Source organism: Dermacentor albipictus, chromosome 7 (assembly GCF_038994185.2).
Source record: "Dermacentor albipictus isolate Rhodes 1998 colony chromosome 7, USDA_Dalb.pri_finalv2, whole genome shotgun sequence".
NCBI lineage: Eukaryota > Metazoa > Arthropoda > Arachnida > Ixodida > Ixodidae > Dermacentor > Dermacentor albipictus.
The window spans coordinates 110,108,326-110,134,010 of record NC_091827.1 but is presented as its reverse complement, the minus strand read 5'-3'; the positions used below and the strand labels follow the sequence as shown (position 1 = coordinate 110,134,010).

General features: G+C 46.4%; 1 protein-coding gene across 1 annotated transcript in view; it reads right to left on the bottom strand.

The window, feature by feature from the left end:
* The window catches only part of LOC135903480 (ATP-binding cassette sub-family C member 3-like), a 108,332-nt gene that overhangs the window by 12,042 nt on the left and 70,605 nt on the right, over positions 1 to 25,685 (bottom strand). Inside the window, exons 15-18 of the mRNA XM_070522069.1 lie at positions 20,185 to 20,286; positions 18,992 to 19,207; positions 11,428 to 11,586; positions 8,634 to 8,800 (exon numbers count right to left, since the gene is read on the bottom strand). Coding sequence (XP_070378170.1) covers positions 8,634 to 8,800; positions 11,428 to 11,586; positions 18,992 to 19,207; positions 20,185 to 20,286 — 644 coding nt within the window. The remainder of the gene's footprint in view (positions 1 to 8,633; positions 8,801 to 11,427; positions 11,587 to 18,991; positions 19,208 to 20,184; positions 20,287 to 25,685) is intronic.

The following is a 25,685-nucleotide window of genomic DNA, read 5'->3' as shown; positions in this document are numbered from 1 at the left end:
ATACAGTGCGCGCTAACGATTGTGTTCGCAATGTATTACATCGCTACGCGCCGCGGAAAGGCCTGAAATTTCAATCTAAACACCGCTACCCCTTTGCCTCACGACGACCGTCCCCCATGCTGGACCATGGTGTACACGTGTTCCTGCGCCTACATAGCCATGTTCGCAGTGTGGCATCAATCATCGAGACACGCGACTTCGAGAATTACCGAAAGCAATATCTGCTATTTGCGTGATCTATCGCTTGAATTGACGAATTGAAGTTTAGATAAATAATAATACACACAAATGGAATGTCTGCGGAATTTTTGTTTTACTTCGAACCGAAGCCAAAAAGCGGCACATCCGCTTCGTCTCCTTTATCCCATGGTAGTAGGATCACGTGCGCAGGTACGGAAGCTATGCCATTTTCTACCATGTTCCAGCGCGTGATCATGCTCTGCTATCCGAATGTGTCTGCCATAGTATTCGTGCAGCACTGAATTGTACCGCTAGTCATGTGTCATCATGCACAGCGCACAAAATGGGGCGCTGCAAGAAGCGAGACAATCACAACAGCTTTCGTGCGACGCCATCAGCGAAAATGCTTAGCAATGTTAAAAAAAAAAACGAGCGTAAAAAAATGAAGGTGGGGCCCTTGACCTATGCGTCACGTGATCGTCGAGGTCCGGTATGTGAGAACGCCGACAAGGAATTTTCCTTTCGAAGGCTAGACGGTGCTAGTGGAGAGAGGGTCTCGCTTGGCAGTGGAGCTCGCCTACTGAAATCACGGCTCTGTGGCAGCAAATATTTCTATCTAGGGTAATAATCAGCCGATGCGAAAAATTTTTGCGGCAGAACGCTTCCTAGAGGACACGTAAGAACTTCCAGCGTATAACCAAATTTGCGATGGGACCCAGTAAAGGCCGCGCATCAGGCCTGGACATTTTGGACCACCGAGCACAGTGCATGCAATGCGCGCTAACGATCGTGTCTGGTAAATATTAGATTGCTACACGTGGTGGAAAGAGATTAAATTTCAAACCAAATGGTTTTTGCTCGGGCTCATCGAAAGAAAATCCTCGCAGTTAAAGTTTTACTTTCCTTCGTACCGTACATGTACGGGTACCCCCGTTTAGTAGACTTGTTTCCGCGTCATGTATTCGTGAACTGAGATAAGAAAACAATGGAGGGGGTGGCATTTTTTGCCGTGTTCCAGCACCGCGATCCTGCTCTTTCATGCTCTGGCGTCTTCACATTTTGCAGCATCAATGCAGAAGAGTGCGGTAGCGAACACTGAGTTGCTGTTCGGACAGATGACCGCACAGTAGCAGGGAAGAGTGAATGGTTTCGAATTCATGCGCTTTCTCTGAGGCAACGTTCCGTGTGCCACCAGAAGCGGCATCTCGTTCCTCCAGACCAAACGGGAGAAGGGTGTATTTACGCTTTTCGCAAGGCAGCTTCCTCTAACGAAACGAAACTGCGCTTTCGGCGGTGCGCCGCACGCTGCCTCAGAGAAAGCGTACGAACGTGAAACCATTACCTGTTCTTCACTGTTTCTGTGCAATCAGCTCTCAAAATGCAACTGGGTTTCGCTAAAACACTCTCGGCCATTCATGCTGCAGAATATGGAGCGGTGAAGCGAAGATGTCTGCACTGGGTGGCTGCAAAAATTGTGACTCGCATATTAAGGAATGTAATCAATGTGTCCAAATCCACCGAGCGCTGTCACAGAAGCATTGCCTGTGTTGCCGACTCCTGCCGTCGCATGCACGGCGTCCCTCGAGGATATAAAAATTCAATCATTTCCAGCGTTGCACGTAGCGCTAGTCGCCAATGAAAGGACTTCAACCCCGGCACGTTTGCTTGATTGAGTACCGCTTGTTGGCAAATGGAGTAGCGCCACTTCTCGACATAAGTAAGTTTCCCACTAGTCATCTGCACATATCCGCCCCAAGTCACATGCAAACTTACTCCCACTCTATGATCAACGTATTGAAAGTAACTGAATGGACGCACACTTGAATAAACATTCAACCATGGATGACGCGCACTACACTGATAGCACAATAATGTTCGAAGCTGAACGTTTCATACCGGTCCGCACAGTAAGCGAGCGACTAGCGATAATGGATATTTGGTGCAAGTTATCACAACGTACAGAATATCTGCCTTACAAGCCTTGTGCCGAAAAAAAGAAATCTATCGCGACTGAGCACATCCGCAAGCGCTTATGCACAATATAAACTGTTAGATAGTGACCGTCCGGGGAACTTTACCGAGTCGGAAACGGGACAAACCGCTGCTTAAAAGTACTTGCTAAATAAGGAATAAAACAGCTTTGCAAAGCCGTACCAGCGTCATGGACGTTCATTGCAAACAGAGAGGCAACGTAAGCAGCTGAGGCAAGCAATAGACGCGTCACCACGTGATCAAACATGGCAGCGTCCGTGGGAATGCCGTGAAAAGGCTCGCCACTGAGTAATATTCGCGAGACTAGTCGGCGCGCACTCATGGATGAGAGTGTTCGTGCGCACTCAGATGCGTTGATCCAAGCCAGCTCTTTTGCTTCCCAAACTTTACCATGGTTATGGGTGCGCGTGCCCTCCCCGTCACCATAGGCGATGTCGTGCAGCCAATGTTAGGCAGCCTATGGAACTCTAGAATCCCTGTAAAACGCTACAACACGGAGCAGAGTGCTGCCTATCTTTTTCTATCGCGGCGCACAACGCTATTCGCCGTGCGCCGTGAAGTAGTCTAAAATGACAGTAAACAGTTGTGCCGCGCTGCAAAGAAGCCAATTTCTAGCGACCCAACATTGACGTCCTGTCCCCGTTAATGCCGCCAGCATTACGCTGCTTCGGTAACGTTACATCCGCTGCTTCGGTAACGTTACACATATCGTCGTAAACAGGATTACATGACGTGAATGACATTCCCTCGTGAAACGCCCTGTGTAACATGACATTATTAATTTTATGGCGTCAATAATGCGTCAGCAATCACATGAAATAAAAAAACAAATCGCGTGACATGGCAAGAATGATACTGCATGTCTGGTATGAAATACAGAAATGGCATGTGCGAAATTTACACGACGTGCCTATATGACAAATCATGCAATGACAAGCATGCGCGACATGAATGACTACGGTGTTACGGCTTGAGATAGGAAACTTGCATGCATGATATGAAGAAGGGCATATCACCACAAGACATGCCAAACACGAATGATACACGCGCATGGCATCACGCGCATCAAAACAATTACATGGCATGACATGAACATGAATGTCAGGCATGACATCCATGCATGAGAACAAGAACATGCATGAACACGAGTACATAACTAGTTACCCATGCTAACAACGCGTAAATCGAAATGAATAACGCGACATGCCTCCATGTCGGAGGATGGCATGCATGCCCATAATGCAGGTCATTCTTGTCTGGTCATACATGCACGGTCCACATGTCCTCATGTCATACAAGCAAAGTATTCACCAGGAGGGCATCAGTACGATGTAATAGCCTCGACAATTACATTCATGCCATTGCTGTCAAGAGTATCATCATGCCATTTAGTCATGTCATGCATATCACGATTAGATCCAGGTAAAGGTTAAGTTAAAGCGACTACTACGCCATCGCAACCACGGACGACCCGCGAAGTCCTCCAACACGTTCTCTACATGATCGAGTTTTTTGGTTTGGCATCCTGTTCTCGTGATCCCAACCTCGGGTGAGACAATCATCGATTGTTTTTGTTTGCACGCAAGTAGCCCTTTGGTCATTCTTTGGCTTATAAGCGGTCAGCGTGGACCTCGGCGTTCGCAGAGTCTTTGAAGCTGATACTGCTTTACCACCTGAGAGGTCGGCGTTCGCGACGCTGTCGCATGCGGCCGCGACGGACTCCACTGTGGCGTTTACGCCAACTGACATGCTTGGTCACCGCATGGACCTATATCTCCCGTTCACAGACTTCACTATTAGGTCTGAATGCGCTTTAATACCCATATGTATTCCGCACTGGTACGGAGTAACAATACTGGGCGGTGAGACCTTAGAATGTGCGCAAGCTGTCATGTGTAATCAAGATATGGTCGATCACGATGGCGCCTCCTGTTTACATGTTCGCGCCATAACTTCTTTCTCATCAACAACGCCTTCAGCCTTGTTCCTAATGCCCCCGTCGCCACAGACATGTCTTCGCATAATCACCCCCAACGTCTTACCCTCCTTAACGACTTCATTTTTGTTTCGTTCGACTGCGACCAACCATCCTTCGGTCACATGACGTGTTTCTCTCGTGCCATTAACACCGGTTCACACGCACCCTTGTGACAGCATGATCATCTTGCTTCTGGAGAAGGGTGCCGGGTTAGTACGGAACAAGTGGACCACTTGCTGCATTTCGGAGATATTCAGCTCTCAAAGTCCTTGGTTATTAAGTGTCGTTCTAGTGAACAAAAAAATTTGGCTCGATGCATTTTCGGATCAATTATTGCCGCCGAAACAGTATTAGCAGAAAAGACGCTTACACACTGCATCGGATAAACGATGGTCTTAATTGTCTACAAGGTGCACAATACTTGTCGCCTTTAAATCTTCGTTCTGGCTACTGGCAGGTTCTCATGGCTCACACGGACCTTCCAAAGACAGGTTTCGTCAACCCCGAAGGTCTGTAAGAGTTTAACGTTATGCTGTTCGGACTCTGTAATGCGCCCGCTACATTCGAGCGCATGGTTAATGCCTCTTTAGCGGCTATAGGTTGGAAACCCGTGTTTATCGTTTATCGTTTATGTTTATCGATAACCTAGTTGTTTTCTCAAAAAATCTTCCGACAAATCTGGTCAGTCTGCGTGGCATTTAAATGTGCCTTAATTGAGCAAGCCTACAGCTCAACCTGAAGAATTGCCACTTCGCTGCCCGAAAATAGCTATATATATATATATATATATTGACTTACGTTGTCTCGAAAGACGCCATATTTACCGATCTGGACAAGCTTCGCGCAGTCTCCGATCTTCCTAAGCCCACATCTATCAAGACACTTTAAAGTTTTATAGGCCTATGTTTTTATGCTTGTCGCTTCGCCTGGAACTTCACCATTAACATCACATCCTTGACGAATCTGTTTACCGCAAGCAAAGGAATTTGTATGTGGTCGTCAGCACACGCAGTTGCCCTCGAAAATGTAGCAGACCGTTCACTTCCCCGATGATTCTTCGCCATTATCACCCTACTGCGCCGACAGAGGTTGACACCGACGTCAGTGTTGCTGGCCTTGGGGTGGTCTTGCTCCAACGGTAAGCTATGAGTTCAGAATACGTCGTGGCTTAGGCCCGTCATACCCATAAGAATGCTGAATTGGATACTTTATGACATAAAAGGAACACGTCGCCATCTTTTGGGCATTGGAAATGTTTCGGTCGTGCCCCTACGGACGTCTTTTCAACATCATCCCTGACCATCACACCCTTTGTTGGCTCTCCTCTTTGAAAGGCCCGTCGGGTCGTATCTGCTGTTGGGCGCCTCGTTTGCAGGATTCGGGCATTTCTGTCGTATACCGTTCCGGTCAAAAGCATTCTGACACTGACGAGTCACTACGCTCACTGATGACACCTGATGTGGCTTGTCTGTCCGTTGCCTCTACGACCTAAGCTCCATCCCTAATGAGCGGCATTCATCCGCCCTCCGAGCAGCGCAATGACCCATTACATGTCCCGCTGTTTCCCTACCTTGCCACTCTATCGTGCGTTCCTTCAACGTGGACGCTACGCCATCAAGCGGCCCACTTTGCAGGGGGCGACAGCACCCTCTACGGCCGCATCTATATGTACAATGGTCGGAAATGGCTTCTGGCTATCCATCATCACATGCGCTCCGATATCTGCGCCTACTTCTATGCCGACCCTTAAATCACCGACGCTGGCGTCCTTAAAAGCATTCACAAGGCTACGTCAACCATAGTAATGGTGTCGAATCTACCGGTTCGTGAATCAGTATGTTTCGCCTTGCACCACCTATCAACGAATCAACAGCCCTCAGCAGCGAACTCTTAGTGTGCAACAGCAGCTACCGCCTCCTGATAGGCACTTCGACCGCGTCGGCATCAACCTCTGCAGCCCGCATCCATGCAGCGGATGGGGAAGTGGGTCGATTATTGTTGGCGTCGATCACATGAGGCGGTATGCCGAGACCACGGCATTTCGCGCAGCGACCGCTGACAGGGCTCCGGCGTCTTTGCAATTTCTAGTAAGTACACCGGGGCGTGGTTTTTTCCGTGGTGCCCGAGATTTATGTACAGGCTCGAGTCGAGTAAGAGCGTGTGCGAGAGAGAAAATGTTGGAACTTTTGCTTCTTGAATATCTGACATTCAATAGGCGCGAACAAGGAAAGGTTTCATCGCTCCTGTATGCGTTTGCACTAGCGTGGCGCCATTGCGGAATGAGGCCGAGTTTGTCTATGCTCCGAAGCTGGTTGTTTGATCACACTGGTCAGTGATCACATTGCGCAGTGATCGCCATTGCTGTATGGCCACAATATTTTCATTTTGTTGCAGCGTTATAGACACACTCACGGTATTGCCCCTTAGAGTTTCATTTTCCGCAGTTAAAAACGATGTCCCCTATCTTGTTCCATCCCTAGTGAGAGAATCAGAAGTGATAGAATTGAGCATGCTTTCAGGAACGGAGGAAGCCTAAAAGCAGTGAAGAAAAAACTAGGAATTGGCAAGAATCAGATGTATGCGTTAAGAGACAAAGCCGGCAGTATCATTACTAATATGGATGAGATAGATCAAGTGGCTGAGGAGTTCTATAGAGATTTATACAGTACGAGTGGCACCCACGACGATAATGGAAGAGAGAATTGTCTTGAGGTATTTGAAATCCCAAAGGTAATGCCGGAAGAAGTAAAGAAAACCTTGGGAGGTATGCGAAGGGGGAAGGCAGCTGGGGAGGATCAGGTAACAGCAGATTTGTTGAAGGATGGTGGGCAGATTGTTCTAGAGAAACTGGCCACCCTGTATAGGCAATGCCTCGTGACCTCGAGCGTACCGGAATCTCGGAAGAACGCTAACATAATCCTAATCCATAAGAAAGGGGACGCCAAAGACTTGAAAAATTATAGGCCAATCAGCCTACTGTCCGTTGCGTACAAGATATTCACTAAGGTAATCGCAAATAGAATCAGGAACACCTCAGACTTCTGTCAAGCTAAGGACTAGGCAGGATTCCGTAAACCCTACTCAACAATAGATCATATTCACACTATCAATCAGGTGATAGAGAAATGTGCGGAATATAACCAACCCTTATATATAGTTTTCATTGATTATGAGAAAGCGTTTGATTCTGTCGAAACCTCAGCAGTCATGGAGGCATTACGGAATCAGGGTGTAGACGAGCCGCATGTAAAAATACTGAAAGATATCTATAGCGGCTCCACAGCCACCGTAGTCCTCCATAAAGCAAGCAACAAAATCCCAATAAACAAAGGCGTCAGACAGGGAGATACGATATCTCCAATGCTATTCAAAGCATGTTTACAGGAGGTATTCAGAGACCTGGATTGGGAAGAATTGGGGATAAAAGTTAATGGAGAATACCTTAGTAACTTGCGATTCGCTGATGATATTGCCTTGCTTAGTAACTCAGGGGACCAATTGCAATGCATGCTCACTGACCTGGAGAGGCGAAGCAGAAGAGTGGGTCTAAAAATTAATCTGGAGAAAACAAAAGTAATGCTTAACAGTCTCGGAAGAGAACAGCAATTTACAATAGGCAGCGAGGCACTGGAAGTTGTAAATGAATACATCTACTTAGGGCAGGTAGTGACGGCGGATCCGGATCATGAGACGGAAAAAATCAGAAGAATAAGAATGGGCTGTGGTGCGTTTGGCAGGCATTCTCAGATCATGAACAGCAGGTTGCCATTATCCCTCAAGAGAAAAGTGTATAATAGATGTGTCTTACCAGTACTAACCTACGGGGCAGAAACCTGGAGGCTTACGAAAAGGGTTCTACTCAAATTGAGGACGACGCAACGAGCTATGGAAAGAAGAATGATAGGTGTAACGTTAAGCGATAAGAAAAGAGCAGATTGGGTGAGGGAGTAAACACGAGTTAATGATATCTTAGTTGAAATCAAGAAAACGAAATGGGCATGGGCAGGACATGTAATGAAGAGGGAAGATAACCGATGGTCATTAGGGGTTACGGAATGGATTTCAAGGGAAGGGATGCGTAGGAGGGGGCGGCAGAAAGTTAGGTGTGCGGATGAGATTAAGACGTTTGCAGGGACGAGATGGCCACAATTAGTACATGACCGGGGTTGTTGGAGAAGTACGGGAGAGGCCTTTGCCCTGCAGTGGGCGTAACCATGCTGCTGCTGCTGCTGAGGATGAAGACAATGATGAGAGAAGCGGAAACTACGAGAGATGCAGAAACCGATTCCCTGGCATCGTTCCCACGCCTGTCTATTATTCCGCCGTGGTATTACCGTTTTCACCATATGGTAAGATGTCATTGTTAAAATCTATACAAGCTTGAACAATTGCGTAAGCGTACACGGAAGTTTCGCTAAGCCGGGATTCCCACAAATGGCTGTAATCTGTAAAGCTTTTATGGAGGAGAGCTTCAGTGCCTTACCTGAGATTGCTGCCACCATCTCCCACATCCATTCGTAAGTTCATGGAATGGCGTGAGACGAATTCGGTCAGGTGGGCTTGTCCTAGCGCACACCACACGTCGCTGTCGGAGTGGCTGCCGGTCGGGTCCAAAACATCCCGGAGTGGGCCTTTTGTCAAGTAAGGGTCCTATTACATAGAAGTAAGTCAGAATTTTCAATCGTCAGCTACCAATTGGCGCAGCGTCTGCTGCGTTCGTGAAAACGCAGATATTTATAGAAGTGTACCACAAATTAACCTTTACTTTAGCGGCATTTCTTCGCGTATGCGTAGAGACTTTATGATAAGGAGGATGTTGTAAAATGTTTCAGTTTGGTGGATGCTATTTGCAGTTTGTTAATGGTTGCGCACATGTCCCAAATCATATTCTATGTGGGTGTTTGTGCGTAGAAGGTTCTCAAACAAAAAGCAAGTTTTTGAGAGCGTGCAATGGGTGTCATGTCCACGGCTAGTTAGATTCACGACATCACAAACAATAATTATGTCGTCCTTTCGTAAGGTCATCTTACTGGGGAGATTGTGAAAGATCTGTGGCGTATGATTAGCGGTATCGGAGACATCTTCTTTACTTAAGACAACATGTACACATTCATTATTGACAGGCCACTCTGATCCTGCGTTTTTTGCAGTAGTAGGATATAGGCGTATATTTATTGAAGCGTCACAATCAAATGATTGGTAAAATACCGACGTGTGCAGTGCCCTGCCCCCCTCCTCCCATACCACATACTCGCTTTCGGAGGCTGATATTTCGGAAAAAATATTATGCGTATGCAAGCATCATGACTTTTAAAGACAGCGCATTGCGACCATTAAATACTTCACTAAATACTTGTCGAAATGCAACTTAATATTCTGCTCAACCCAAAATAAGAGCAAATAACGTGATGATTCTGACGATTAAGACGTATTGGCCCCCTATTTGACACAGAGCCATGGCCAATAGTTGCCTAGCCTCTTCATAAGGTAAACTCTAGCACTTTTGTATACATTTCCTTCATCATTCTTTTTTGCTCAAAACTTCTCTAACTCGCCTAACTTGTACCTTTGACGAATCCTGTAACGGATCCGGTCTTATCAATACCTTCCCTTCTTTTTTTTTCCTTAATACCCTAAATGTGTCCGGCTTGTCCGTGCTACTGACCAGTTGATGCTTCCGTTAGCTTTAAAGGTAAGCGTTTTTAGAAGGCGTAGGTTACTTCGGGCTTTGCTGCGTCTTCACTATTTATTAAAATAAGCTGAGTGGTCTCCAGATTTCCGTCTCAGCACAGACAAGCCTCACCTTATTGCGAATATATACTCCTGAATATTGTTGTCCTTATGCAATCAGCTCGAGCCATTGTGTTATCGTACAGATTTTCCATTCTAATTTCTTTCTTCCCATTTGTGTAACTCTCCATTGTCTTTGTCCTTCTCAGGAGTGACAAGCGTAAACGAAGAAAGAGGACGAGGAAGAAGGAGTGCAGCGAGCGCGTGGAGCCAACCATCTTGGAGAAGGGGCACGCGCAGAGAAGGACGTGGTGACCGGGCGCAGCGTTCCAAGAGAAGACGGCCGGAGATCGCCTCTCTGGGTCCTGCCCCAGACCTTAGGCGACACATCGACGTCCCGCCCGAGTACCAGGCTCGGCGAGCAGATGTCCGACGTCCCCGGAACCACCGCTGGCCCGGACCTACCGGCTAGGACACGTCAGCGTTGCTGCCGCTGAACGTAGACGCGCGGAGGCTGGCTACAGCCAGTCACCATCCCGTCCGGAGGACGAAGCTGGGCCGACGCGCACCGGGAGCGCCAGCCGGCACGAGCCCCGCTCTGCCGGAGCGCGACAGCCCCTCAGCGACCGTGCCGTCGTCACGTCGGCCGGGGCATCGGTGACGCCGGGCACTAACAACGACTGACGACGACCAGATCGCATCGACAGACCACAGACCGGGGGACGCCGATACTCGCGTCGAACAGTACCGGTACTGTAAGCGCTCCTACTACAGCGAATAGACAATCGCCGCACAGACGTTTGTAAACGCGGTAGTGTGAGCGGAAAGCTTAGTAAGGGAGGACGCATGCCGTGTGCAATGTGTTGAATCTTACCGTGTGTTCCTGTTGCTAAAATAGCCTATTGAATGAATGTTACGTGTGTGCTGCATCTTGCGTTCGTGTGTTCCTTCCGCTCGCTCAAGCAAGCGTACCAGGCGTTAACCTACTCGTGACAGTCCTATTCTGTGTGTCAAATGTACAATTCACTGTGTCTGTTTCTGTAACTTTCTTTTGGATGACTCCTTGTTGTCCCTCTACAGATTCAACTACCCTTAATTGAATGTATGATGATGTCGAAAGCCCGCATGTTTAAAGAAGGGGTACTCATGATGAATTACCGTTGGGCAGGAAACTTGCGGTAGAGGCGAATCCTGAACCTGTTTGATGTTTATCGAATGCATTCTGTACAGTATGTCAGAGCACTTCTAAACGCATTCCTATCGAGGTGGCCCAGCAGCCACAGCACCACTATTTAGTGAAGCAATATTTAGCTTCAGATGTTTTCAAACAGGGTTTCTTACTATTTGAAGCAAAAAGGTGAAAAAAAGAACGAGAACATTTTTCGTATTACTAACTTGACGACTAAGCATAAAGTCGAAAGTTGGCGAAGACTTCAGATTATGTTTTTTCCAATGACTTTCTTCTTCTAAGGTAGATATTTCCCGCCCCTTTCATAGTTTCTGTTTGTCATCTAGAGTTAGCGATAATAAGTAAATTTCCTTCTCACCTGCGGGATGATGGTGACAACCGACCGTAGCCGACGGAGCGACACCGTTGTTATGTCGACATTGTCGATGCGGATGCATCCAGCAGACGCTTTCAAGACTCTGAGAACCGCCATGAGCAGTGACGATTTGCCTGCGCCGGTGCGGCCGACAACGCCAACCTAAAATGAAGACAGATAAAAAAAACTCTTACGCGCTGTTCAGCACATATAAGAGGCATATTGAATAACACAAGGACGTACAGCTAACATCATAAGAAAATATGTTGGTTTGACGTCTATGAAGATGATCTTCTCGGAAACCAGTTATCGTCATTTGTTTGAGAAGTCATATGCAAGCTTGGTGCCATCTGGCCGCTATGAATGACCCGTATCAAGCAAATGGCTGAGCATAACATTAAGCCAACATGTGCTGAGCTTTCGTCGAGCTGATCATGCTCCCGCGCCTTGCGCACAAGAATTAAGACACTACAGTACTGATTAAACGTTCTTTTGCTTCCATCGTGCTCCCAAGTGGGGTGTGCATTACTATCTTGGTTGCATCGCAGTGTTCTGTGCACTCCAATGTCTCATACACAGGGCTCGTTACTTTCCTCTCCCCAACTTTACATAACGCCAAAGCATGCATGCTGTTCCTCACTGGAAATTCCTGGACATCTTTCACATCTTTTTCTTTTTGTGCTATGTGGAGGTAATATGAAGTCCAGCCTCGTAAAAACAGCAGCAAGCCCCAGAACCACTTTCGCTTTTGTTTCCGTGTATATGTCCTGACGTCATTCAAGAGAAGCGTATCGCAATGCACTTTCACTTGACCCGGCTTTCTAGGCCATCAGCTATGCTGCTACCTGTTTTATCGAAGCTTAGCAGCATAGCCCGTAACGAAGAAAGGTGGAGTTTGTGCCACATAGTCCTGACGCTTTGCTCCCCAGTGGCCACCTTCTGCGTCATGACGTCTTGACAGATACGCCCTCTGGGAAACTAAATTGTAATTGGACCATTGAAAAGGTATAAAAGTGAATTATTGGAGGTGTTTCGAGCCTTGCCACGTATTGTCATGGCTTTCGAGGTCCATGAGCTTGACTTATTTGTCCGCAATATTATTGGAGATTGTTGTTCAGCAAGAACATAATCACCAAAAGCCAATGCTCTTCCTTCGCCTGTTGAGGGTGTGAAATGTTCCGTTTTGCCTTTGGCTTTGGTTATCTATTTTGGGATGACAGCTACTATGTTTGGGGAAAGAAACTAGACACGTTTCATGCAACTGATTCGGTTTTTTTCACTATTATTACCCATATTCGTAGAAACGCATGGTACTTTTATTAGGCTGTGCGCAGCCCTTACATGTTCAAACATTATTGGTTTAATGACTTGTTCATCAATAATTGTATTGAGGGTGACGTCAGTTATAAGGCAAGTCACTTATTATGCGACTCGTAAGCATTCTGGTATTAATACACCTGTCCAGATGTATGCACTTCTAATAGGCCCAATTTTCCTGAAGAAAGCACTTGAATATACCGAAATAGCATCGTGGGTTATAGCACACAGAAAGGAAGCCCATATTGTCGGCCGTTATATGGTGGTGGTGGCGCTGAACATTTTTTTTCTTTTTGAGGGAAAGGGACAGAGGTTAGAGGGGTGAGGGCGCTACCCAGTGTACCCTTGCAACCCTTTTAGCTCAACCAAGGATGGCCTCCCAGATATCGGGCCTGGAGCTGCGCAAAGCCGCCTCCCACTGCTTCTCGCATCCTATTAATTTACGGAGGGACGATGAGGATTGGCTTCGGTTGTGTCGCAAAATTTACAGCTAGAGGCGAGGTAGATAGAGGGGTGGATGAGGGAAAGGATGTAATGAGAGGGAAAGGTGCGAGTCTGTAGCTGTTGCCACAACACCTCGAACATGCGCGGATATTTGTTTATTAGATGCGGGAATGTTAAACGCCCTACGCGGTAGTGGCTACGTATGTCGTGAAAGGTTATAAGGCGATCACGTGCAGCTGACGTAGCCGTTCACGCAACGAGTTGGCTCAACTATGTCTCTTTAACGAACCCGCTATCCTAAAGTTGATGTTAAACAACGGGGCCCAACATCAAACTGCTGTAAAGTACTGTATTTTGTTCAGTTGATCGTCACGAGTCTGCCTTTCAAAGTTCAACACAGCCATTTGAAAATATAAAGCGCAGATAACGCACGCGCCGAGCGAAGTTTGTCAGCATCCAAGTTTTTTGGCGTATTTTACATGATGTGATTGCACCTTTAGATCTACAGAAAGCTACACTATTAAGAAATATTTTATTGTCTGTATTAAATGATTGCATCGAATTTTTTAGCTGATTTGGTGAGCACAAAAATTGAATTCATGCGAATAAAGTGCTCTGCTCAAGTCCGATTTGCTGTATGTACAATAGCATGTGCCGTATATTCAAAGTGATCATTGCTTTGTGACCTGGTACCTTACCGAGGCAGTTGGAATATGTTCGCAGAGCGCGCTGCCTAAGGTACAAGAAAAATAAAGGCTCGACATAGGCGTTCAACGCCTATATAATGATCACTTCAAGCCGTCGTGGTTTATTGTGTTCATGTGAGACTATATTATAACCTGTATTGCCGAAAATAAGAGAAACTGATATAAGAAAGGAAACAATTAAAAAACCAAGACATGCTGAGGGCTAGAAGACAATAACCTTACCCAAGGCATTTCTACTTGACAATGTTTTATTAAGATGTGGGATCACGACAAAAGATTGCTCAAATTTAAAGTTTTAGCTAGGTGCAATAAAACACATCAACCATGTCCAGATGGCCTGCGCATTCAGTTTCCTTTAGCATGTTTTTCACGTGCATACTTGGGCCTCCAGCAGGGCTTTGTCTGTCACGTTTCCCGCGTCACTGTGAACTGCGATTGAGCCAATGAACTGAAGCGAAATATATTCATCCGAGTCATCACGAAGGAAATGTGCAAGAACAGGGGACACACAATAAATTACGAAAATTTGGGCAGAACCTATCTCACGATGACTATCGACGCTAATGCGATTATCGTAGCATAAATGTAATGAGACACTATATTGGCGAAAGCATGTTGGTTGCTGAGAATCTGCGGTTATCATTCTCAAATTTCCTTTCTTTGACTATATGAGACATGCATTTCCTCTAGTATAGGCCAACTTTGCTGTGACTCTTACTTTTCTATGGGCAACCATGAGTATGACGGCATCACGACGACCCAGTGATGAAGACGGAATAATGACGAAAGAACGACATCAATGGAACGAAAAAGTCACATAGGAAGTGGCGGCACGACGTCAAGGAAGTGGCGATTCCGAAATGATGACGCTGCTATAATGGCGTCTGCTTGGAGACAATGGGAATTTGACGAATGTGTGATAACAATGGCATGTTAACCACTATCTGACGAAGACTGCATGACAACGAAGGCGTCACATAGACGGTACGTTACGTGATTCCCTTCTATTGAAGTGGCGTCTACGTGACGGTACGTCCGTAGACGTCACTTCATCTACGTGACGTCACGTAGATGTCACGTAGATGAAGAAGACGGAATCACAACGATTCAACCACCACGACTGCATCACGACGACGATATGGCAACCAATGCATGACGACGGCTGTCCGGCGACGACGCAATCAGGAAGATGTAACGACAACGGTGGCATATTCGCGAATTAATGTCGAAAGAATTATGACGATAGAACGGCGAATGGTTTCTGGCGTTTTACGATCCCCCAAAACCACATTACGGGTATGAGGCATGCCGTAAATGGGGCCTCTGCTTTATTTTCACCGCCTGAGCTTCTCTGACGTACACCCAATCCGTGGTACACGCACGCGTTAGCATTTCGCCCTCATCGAAATGAGGCCGCCCTCGCTTGGATTCAATCTCGCGACTTCGTGCTTAGCTGCGCAACTCCGATGCCCTACGCCACCACAGCGGGTAAAATCTCAAAGAACTAGTGACATCAAAAGGAACGACGAAAGTGGTATGACGATAACTCCATGACGACAATAGGATGATGTTTCTGAGGTGATGACGTTATTGAGGCGACAGAGTGAGGATGACAGCATACCGAGAATGACATGACGATGACTGCTTCCCGACGATGAGTGGCGATGATAGCCCGACGAAAGTCGCGTGACAAAGTTAGCACGATGAGAGAAAGAACAACATGGAAAGGTAAATGGCTCCCTAAATTACCCAATGGCCCTCAGTCCTCAGCAGCTGCGGAGCAACTCACCAAGGCGGCAGTCAGACCTCTAACGCAGCAGAGGGTGCTAAGAATCTCTGGGCTAGCTTAGCAGGACTCTTTGAGAAATTGTCAGACATTCAGATATCATCGGCCTTCTGTCTGTGCCATTGACAGAATGAAAATAAAGATTGATTGATTGATTGATTGATTGATTAGTGAGATTAGAAGAACTGGTGAGGTTTGTACATTGCTGAATAACGGACATGTCTTCTGCTGTAGAGCTCTCGTAGATAAAAAGCAATACGGGGTAGGATTCCTAATCCACAAGGACATAGCGGGCAACATTGACGAATTCTACAGTAATAATGAGAGGGTAGCAGTAATCGTAATCAATCTTAAAAAGAGGTACAGATGAAAGGAGTAGAAGGCTGCGCTCCAACATACACTCAAGGCGATGAGGAAGTAGATCAGTTTTATGAAGATGTTGAATTAGCGATGAGAAAAGTGCAAGCTCCGTATGCTATAGTAATGGGCGACTTTAATGCAAAAGTGCAGAAAAGGCCGGCTGGGAAACAAGCAGTTGGCAAATACGGTGTCCCTTCTAGGAAAGCTAGAGGAAAGATACTGGTTGAATTCGCAGAAAGGAACAAGCTTCGATTAATGAACGCCTTCTTCAAGAAGCATAGCAACAGAAAGTGGACCTGGAAAAGCCCTAATGGTGCAACAAGAAATGAAATTGACTTCATACTTTCTGCTGATCCCAGCATAGTGCAGGATGTAGAAGTGATAGGTAGGGTAAAGTGCAGTTATCATAGGTTAGTGAGGGCTAGAATTCACCTCAATTTGAAGAGAGCAGGAGCAAAATTGGTCAAGAAGAAAGAGGTTAACCTAGAGGCACTAAGGATAAATGCACACAAATTCAGGCTGGTACTTGCAAACAAATATGAAGCCTTATAACAGAGATATGATGATGACATTGAGGTAATGATAGAAACCATAACTAGGCTGGCTTCAGAGAAGCGATTGAAGTGGGAGGCAAGGCACCAGTACAACCACTAAGCAAGCTTTCCAAAGTAACAAAGGACCTAACTTAAGGAACGACAAAGAAAGTATCGCACTCATGGGATACGATAGAGATACGATAGAAATTGCGGAACTGTCAAAATTTAACAAGACGAAAATAAGTGATATTCGAAACTATAACGTGAGAAAGACTGAAAAAACCGCAAAAATGGACGCAGCCTGAAATCAGTGAGAAAGAACCTTGGAATAGGACAAACAAAGATGTATGCAATTCAAGATAATCAGGGTTATATCGCCAGCAATCTCGAAGATATGGTAAAAGCAGCAGAGGAATTCTATACTGACCTGTACTGCACCCAGAGGAATCAGGATACCTCAATCACAAACAGTATTGAACAGCATACAGAAACTCCTTCTATAACTAAAGATGAGGTCAGAAGGACTCTGCAAGACATAAAAGGAGGAAGAGCGGCCGGAGAAGATGGAATAACAGTCAATTTAATTAAAGATGGAGGAGACATAATGATTGGCAATATTATACTAATCCACAAAAAGGGAGAAATTAAAAATTGAAAAACTGTAGGCTCATTAGCTTACTCCCAGTATTATATAATATGTTTACCAAAATAATCTTCAATAAAATAACGGCAACACTGGACTCTAGTCCACCAAGGGAACAAGCTGGCTTCAGGAAGGGATCCCATCCATATCGCCAATCAGGGTATCAAGAAATCTGCAGAGTACAATAAGCCTCTCTATATGGCTTTCATATATTACGAAAATGCATTGATTTAGTAGACATAACAGCGGTCACAGAGGCATAATATAATCAAGGAGTAGAGAACGCTTACGTAAATACCTTCGAAAATATCTAGAAAGGTTCTACAGCTACCTTAATTCTGCATAAGAAAAGCAGGAAGATACGTATAAAGAAAGGGGTCAGACAGGAAGACACAATCTCTACAAAGCTATTCACGGCGTGCTTAGAAGAAGTATTCAAGCTAATAAGCTGAGAAGGCTTAGGAGTAAAGATCGACGGCGAATATCTCAGCAACTTTCGGTTTGAAGATGACGTTGTTCTATTTCAGCAACAATGCAGACGAGTTACAACAAATGAGTGACGACCTTAACAGAGAGAGTGTAAGGGTGGGGTTGAAGATTAATATGCAGCAGACAAAGTTAATCGTAAATAGCCGGGAAAGAACAAGAGTACGAGATCACCAGTCGGCCTCTAGAGTCTGTGAAAGAGCGCGCTTACCTAGGTCAATTAATCACATGGAACCCTGATCATGAGAAGGAAATTCACCGACGAATAAAAATGGGTTGGATCGCATACGGCCGACAATGTCAGCTCCTGACTGGAAGCTCACCATTATCATTGAAAAGGAACGTGTACAATCAGTGCATTTTACCAGCACTGACATATGAGGCAGAGACTTGGAGACTGACAAAGAAGCTTAGGAACAACTTAAGGGCCGCGCAAAGAGTGATGGAACGATGATTGCTATGCATAACGTTAAGAGACAGAAAGATAGCGGTTCGGATCAGAGAGCAAACGGGTATCGACGATATCCTAATTGGTATCAAGAGGGAAAAAATGGAGCCCGGCAGGTCATGTAATGCACCGGTTAGATAACCGTTGGACCATTAAGGTTACAGAATGGGTACCAAGAAAAGGAAAACGCAAGCGAGGACGACAAAACACTAGGTGGCGCGATGAAATCAGAAAATTTGCGGGCGCTAGTGGCGCAGGACAGGTGTAATCGGAGATTGCCTTCGTCATGCAGGGGACATAAAGCAGGCTGATGATGATGATGATTATGATGAAATGACGAACAATACACGACCATGGCGCAATGACAACGATGCAGTCTCCACAATAGGAAGACAATAGGATGACAACCAGGGCGCAACGAAGATCGTGTGACGATGACTGTGGCGACGATGGCATGATCATGACGGTATGACAAGAATGTGAAGACAAACTGGAGCATAAATGATGGAATAAGATAGAATAAGGAATATATATATATATATATATATATATATATATATATATATATATATATATATATATATATATATATATATATATATATATACACACACACTGCGTGTCGTTTTCGTTGTTGACAATTTTCTTCCCCTCGCCCCATCTGTACCACCCCAGTTTCCAAGAACGCAACCGTTCTAACTTCCTTCCCGAAATGGCTATAGTTTTGATGACCAATATACCCTGAAAATCAACTTATGATCCGCTTCAAAAGGAAGTAAAATTTTGCTTTGGTTATTTGTGCACCCAAGAAGCAGACTGTGAAGATGTAAAAACAAATACCTTCTCTCGAGGATGCGCAACAAACGACAAATTGGTGAGAACGTCTGGCAGGATTCCCGGCTTGTAGGACGCAGAATAGTGGTCGAATTCGAGCTTTCCTTCAGAAGGCCACGTTGTGTCATGAAGTGGACGAATGCCAATGATCTGGTAGCTGTCACATCCTTTCGCAATTGTCCGAGCATTGTCGGTGATGCTCTCTGATTCGTCATCGTCAACCTAGTTGGATGAAAAAGAAATTTCGTCCGATATGTCTTGGTATTGATTAAACCAAAAAAGCTACCTAGAACACTTTTGCGTTGCAGAAACGAAGTACTCGGAAATCACAGAAACATCGCCCCCTTTTACCTGTTCTAACGACATAATATCCCATTACTATAAATTTATTTATCGATGCATATGTGGAATGCTTTTGTCATTCTTGGTATTAGAACGAAACTCTTAAGGGCTTACTTCACCCACGACCGTGTTCACGTATGAATGCAAAACTATGATCAAGATCGGCTCTAGCATCGTTGTCTTGTTTCACAGCTGGCTCATTTGCGGTCCTCCACGTTACCGCGGCCATCCACATTACCGCACTCACGCTACTGCGCCCGCGTTCCTCGTCGTCATTAAATAATTAAATAAAAGAAAGACAAGCAGTTGCACAAGGAAGCTGTTAAGGACTACATCACCCAGGATCGCGCTCTTCTGTGCACACAAAACTCCCCATACGTGATCCGATCCCAAAGATACTGCAATGCCGGGCCGACTCGCGGCGTAGGTGCACTTCGCCATTGAGGGGTCCACATACACAGCTGCGCTTTTAATTCTTCACAGAGTGGAATAGCACTGAGTTTTTTTATAGAAATGCAATAAATTTGCACACATGTTTTGTCCCCGATTGTCAGCTCTCAACAGAAAACATTGGTGGAATGGGGCAAAATGTTGACAAGTTGTTTACAAAGGCTTATGTATTTCATTTTCTTTGCATGTTGAAACTGTACAAGCGCACAGAAACGAGGAACGAAGAGAGTGGACAGGACGAAGCAGTTACTCACGACTGAAAAAATTTATTGAAAGGAAGTGACTAGCCCAGTTATCCATTCTGTTACAGCACATATATTCCTCCTGTTTGCCGTAAATTCAAATTTTACACCGCAAAAGCGCTTTAATAACTACTGAGTTTTCTAAAACAACCTTACAGCACTTACCTCTTGCGGTAACCGAGTGTACTCGAGACACTTCTCGAAGGAAACTAGTGTTTGGACAAAGAAGAACACGGCACCTGTGGATGCCATCACAAGAAGCGAAACCTGCGAGAAAGAAAAAAAAATGTATTTTAATTCCACATAGCAGTAGGTGAAAAAGGAAAACATTTGGGGCAGCTTCGCACTAGTGGCTCGAAGACTGGGCACACAGTGAAGGAGGCGGGCCCGTCTAGTTTATTCTTGGTTTGGCTAAGTATATCCATGATTATGCTCAGATACATCGCCAAGTTTTCTGCGTGGTGTCGTCGTTAGCCCCCTGAGAGCAATGCACACTCTGTCTACAAAGTATCCACAATGCCTTATTTTCAATACCAGCCTATCACAAACTGGGCAACTGTGGCCAAACTAACAGCTTAGAAACTCACGGGTTAACCATCCATCGGCACCTCCCATGGATTTCTGAAATTGCCGGTGAAGTTCTCCATGACTTGCCCACCCGTATCGTTTTGTCGACGCGACTGGTTGCACGCACGCTTTTGCTTGGTAACGCAAGCTCATAACTCCGGATCTTCTGCAACTCGCTGACGTTTCACCGCCGCTATACCGATGCGATATTCCGGATTGGACCGAAGTCGTCGCAGCTGTTCTCGAGTAGCTGCGTGGTGGCTTTCGCGCCGCGCTTCCGAAAGCGACGCTCTTATTTCGCCCCTTTATCGCTACGCCGCCGACTCGGCTGTACTGTCGGCGCGGCGGCAGAATGGAGCTGCTTATATAGCCCCGTGGTGACGTCACGGCTTAGATCTGCTTCTGTGCATGTGCGGGCTCCGCACGGCGCAGCGAGGCAAAGCTACGGTGAAGAGGTGCCGGCACGCGCGACGACTTCGTCGATCGGCCAGGTCTTCCTGCATACGTTCGCCGTCCTAAACACGAGCTTAAACAGTATCGCTGGTAACGACATACATTCGTACCAAACTGTAGCTTTTGTTTTTCCTTGCGAGCTGATGCAGTTCATTTCTTAAGTATGTGGACGTATGACAATACATGAAAGTGAGTTATTGACCTGACTATACGACCTTATGGCACTGTGATGTAATTTTCTGAAATTTCTCATTTTTTCATAGCAAAATAAATTTTACATATAATATCAAATGCAACAATTTCTATTCCTCAATTTCAAAATGATTGTTTAAGTTCGACAACCATAAGATAATGTGCCATTCTTTCATGGTAAGGCAAGGTATCAAAAAATAAATTAACGAGTGCCCATGCAAAGTTTTTTTTTTTTAAAGCTTGCCCTTAGCCATAATACAAATCATGTTAAATGTACACAAACAGTTTCAACTCATGCAAAAAATCTAGAAGTCAAGGAATATATGCTCCATGAATCCAACGTTCAAAGTCGGGTGGGCGGCGAGGCCCACGGCCTCTTGCGCGGAAGTGACGGAGACGGCTTAGATGAAGTTGTCACATCTTGGATTTTTCTGTCTCGAAATAAGCATGACGCTCCATAAAGACCAAGTTACTGTTGTCGCCATAGAGCGGTTACAAATGGGGTGAGCTTGACCTCAACTCACAGCCTCCTTAGCAAAACCACGTCTCGGCGGGTTAAACCACCAGAGAGGTCTGACCCACACGTAGGTAAAATAGATCGTGTGGTACGCCGGAGATTTTCATTTTCCCAGATCAGTCACCTGCAAGCGTGTTCCGGAAAATCCAGAAGTGGGTACGTTGTAATCTGTCGGTGGGTCACCAAATCTGCTTCAAGGAGACCCAGCAGCGCTGCTGAGGCACCCACTAGATGCATATCACTATATTCGTAGTGGTAGCATGACAGTGAATGCTATCTGAGAGTGGAGTAGACCCAGCTGCCCTACGTATGTCGCGGATGGCTTCAGTGGAGTCCGCGCGAATGATGAGCTGAGCATATCGAGCAGCTTGAACAGAAAGGAGTAATGTGGCCAAGCTGTCTCGTATGGCGGCAAGCTCGGCAAAATAGGTCGGTGGTGCAGGATCGGCAGTCACCTGCAGTTGAACCACGCTGTACAAATGACGAAGAAGCTTATTGCCACTCAGTTGTACCCTGTTCCACGGAGCTACATTGGGTCTCGTAGAAGCTGGATTGTCTATTTTATGTGCCATACACAGGGTCAGTGAATCAGTCGAGAAGAAATTTGATGGATGTAAGCTGCATGCGCATCGAGGTTGGTGCATGAGCTCGCCGATAGCGTTGAGTTGGGACTTGGCCCGTAGCATTGGCAACGAAGTGAGACGTGGTAGTACCGTCCGGGCCCGCATTGCTTCGTGATTAATGGCCTCAAGGCGAGCCCATTCTTTCTTCGTGAGATGATGAAGCTAGCCTCTGTATACGCGTCGTGGTTGTAGTAAAGAACGTACCAGAAGGCGGGCCATGTTGGTGCTCGCTCCGCCAGATTTCTTCGCAACTAGACGTATCAACTGTATCGTTTCTGCGGTGCATCACTTTGCATTCTTGACCCATGGTACCCATATCGGGAGGAATCCGTTTGAAGGCCGATAACATGGGAGTTGAAGCCTCGTGTAGTGGCTGCTGGTCCAGAAGTAACTGTAGAGGCCGATGTGCCAATAGACGGGGCCCATACTTGTTTGCTACTGACATGTACGTCGTCCTGTCCTTTGAAAGTTCAAGCCCTATCTGAGCACACCTGTTAGGCGTCATGTTTAGGGTCGCTTGGAGCGCTTGTTCTTGGTGGCAGATTTCAAGATGAACTGACCAAACACTAATGTCATCTGGATACCTCTTGTACTGTGCGTTATGTCTCGTCCCTAGCTTCCAAGCCAGTGGAAGGAGGGCAATAATGAAAAGGACTGGTGCGAGCATAAATCCTTCTTGGACACTCTGATGTGCGACGAAGTGACCTGCTGCTTGACCAGCCATGCGAATGGAAAAGGTGCAAGCACGCAGGAAGGCTTGGGCAAATGTGCAGACAGGGCTAGGGAACTGAAGCCAATGGAGCCAATGACTTTGTCTCACAAAGCCAATGACTTTGTGACTCACATGGTCTTACCCTTTACGACTTTCCATTGCCCGAATGGTGGAAATTCTTCGCGATCGGCATCTGATAAGGACCATAGAAGAAAGGTACGCTCGCTGTGCGTGTTTGCGGCGTCTCTTTGCCTGTGTTGCGATGTGAGCTTTCCCTATGGCACAATGCCTCGCGCCGTCGAGATGGATGTAATGTCGGTGACTGCGTTCGCATTCATTGCCTTGGCGCTTCGACACAGCGGTGCTCGATGCGCAGGTCAGCGGCGCCTCTTCGTTGCATGTGTTGCAATATCAGATTTCCCTGGGTCACACCAGCCGTCGCAGCATGGAGAACAATGTAGTGGTCGCGACTGCATTCGCGTCCATTCCTTTTGTGCTTCGACGCAGCGGTGAGCGCTATGCGTGTTTGCGGCGTCTCTTTTTTGCGTGTGTTGCGATGTGAGCTTTGCCTGTGGCGCACAATGCGTCGCGCCATCGAGATGGATGTAATGTCGGAGACTGCGTTCGCATCCATTGCCTTGGCGCTTCAACGCAGCGATGCTCGCTGTGCATGTGAGCGGCGCCTCTTCGTTGCATGTGTTGCAATATGAGATTTCCCTGGGTCAAACCAGCCGTCGCACCGTGAAAAAGAATGTAGTGATCACGACTGCATTCGCATCCATTCCTTTTGTGCTCCGATGCAGCGGTGTTCGCTGTGCGCCATCCTTGCCCTATTTGGCCAAGGTGTTAAGAGGAGTATCGCTCAAGCCATCATGTAGTAAGTGTCGCGAGCATACGCTGCATCAGCTTGCCTAACGTTGAGTTTAGCGCTATTGGGCGCATATGAGTGATTGTTTCTTGGAGTTTTCCGGGTTTCAGAATAGGAACAAATTCTGCATGCCACCAAGAATCAGGAATGACTCCTGTAGCCCAAACGTATCATATGGCCCCAAATAGCACATCCAGAACTTCGCCTTCCGTGTTTTTATAAAGTTCATACGGTATGCTGTCCGGTCCTGGTGCCTTGCACGGCTTCGACATGTCTATTGCCGCTGAAAATTTCACCATAATGAAGACAGCCGGTATACCGTCGAGGTCGGAGACCGTAGGCGACACGCCTGCGTCCATGGGGAGGCAGTTTTGAACAACGAAAGGAGGTGGTGCTGTGTCCAAAGCATAAAAAAGAGGTGTGGGCGACAGTTTCCGCGAATACCGATGGTACCTGGCCCGACGCTAAAAGGGCGCAGGCTGTGGTTTCTGGAGGGCACTGACCAAGTTTCGTTACTCGGAATGTCCACCAAGTAGAGGTATTGGGCGACGAAGGACCCCGAGAAGAGCGCCAGTTCATCCAGTGACCACATTCTGAGCGGTGATCTTGGCGCCCAGCTACTGCAATAAGGCGTTGGGCCTCTAACCTAAGGGCAGTTGATGCAGGGTCACGTCCTGATGCAAGTTCTGCTTGGCGGTCACAGATTCAGACGCCCACAGACGCAGATGTTGCAAATATTGAGTGGTTCGCGGTTCTTGAACGCACGACGTACACGTCACTTCAGCTAAGGCCGCACTAAGGGAATATGATGGTACTACGTGGAATTGGATACAGTGCTTGCTGAGACCGTCCTGTATCGATCCTTGACCATCGCTCGACATAGTCTGTGGAGGCGGCCTGTACCGCCCGAAGTTCATAATAATAATAATAATAATAATAATAATAATAATAATAATAATAATAATAATAATAATAATAATAATAATCAGCCTGGTTACGCCCCCTGCAGGGCAAAGGCCTCTCCCATATTTCTCCAACAACCCCGGTCATGCACTAATTGTGGCCATGCCATCCCTGCAAACTTCTTAATCTCATCCGCCCACCCAACCTTCTGCCGCCCCCTGCTATGCTTTCCTTCCCTTGGAATCCAGTCCGTAACCCTTAATGACCATCGGTTATCTTCCCTCCTCATTACATGTCCTGCCCATGCCCATTTCTTTTTCTTGACTTCAACTAAGATGTCATTAACTCGCGTTTGTTCCTACCCAATCAGCTGTTTTCTTATCCCTTAACGTTACACCAATCATTCTTCTTTCCATAGCTCGTTGCGTCGTCCTCAATTTGAGTAGGACCCTTTTCGTAAGCCTCCAAGTTTCCGCCCCGTAGGCGAGTACTGGTAAGACACAGCTATTATACACTTTTCTCTTGAGGGATAATGGCAACCTGCTATTCATGATCTGAGAATGTCTGCCAAACGCAGCCCAGCCCATTCTTATTCTTCTGATTATTTGCGTCTCATGATCCGGATGCGCAGTCACTACCTGCCCTAAGCAGATGTATTCCCTTACGACTTCCAGTGCCTGGCTGCCTATTGTAAGTTGCTGTTCTCTTCCGAGACTGTTAAACATTACTTTAGTTTTCTGCAGATTAATTTTTAGACCCACTCTTCTGCTTTGCCTCTCCAGGTCAGTGAGCATGCATTGCAGTTGGTCCCTGAGTTACTAAGCAAGGCAA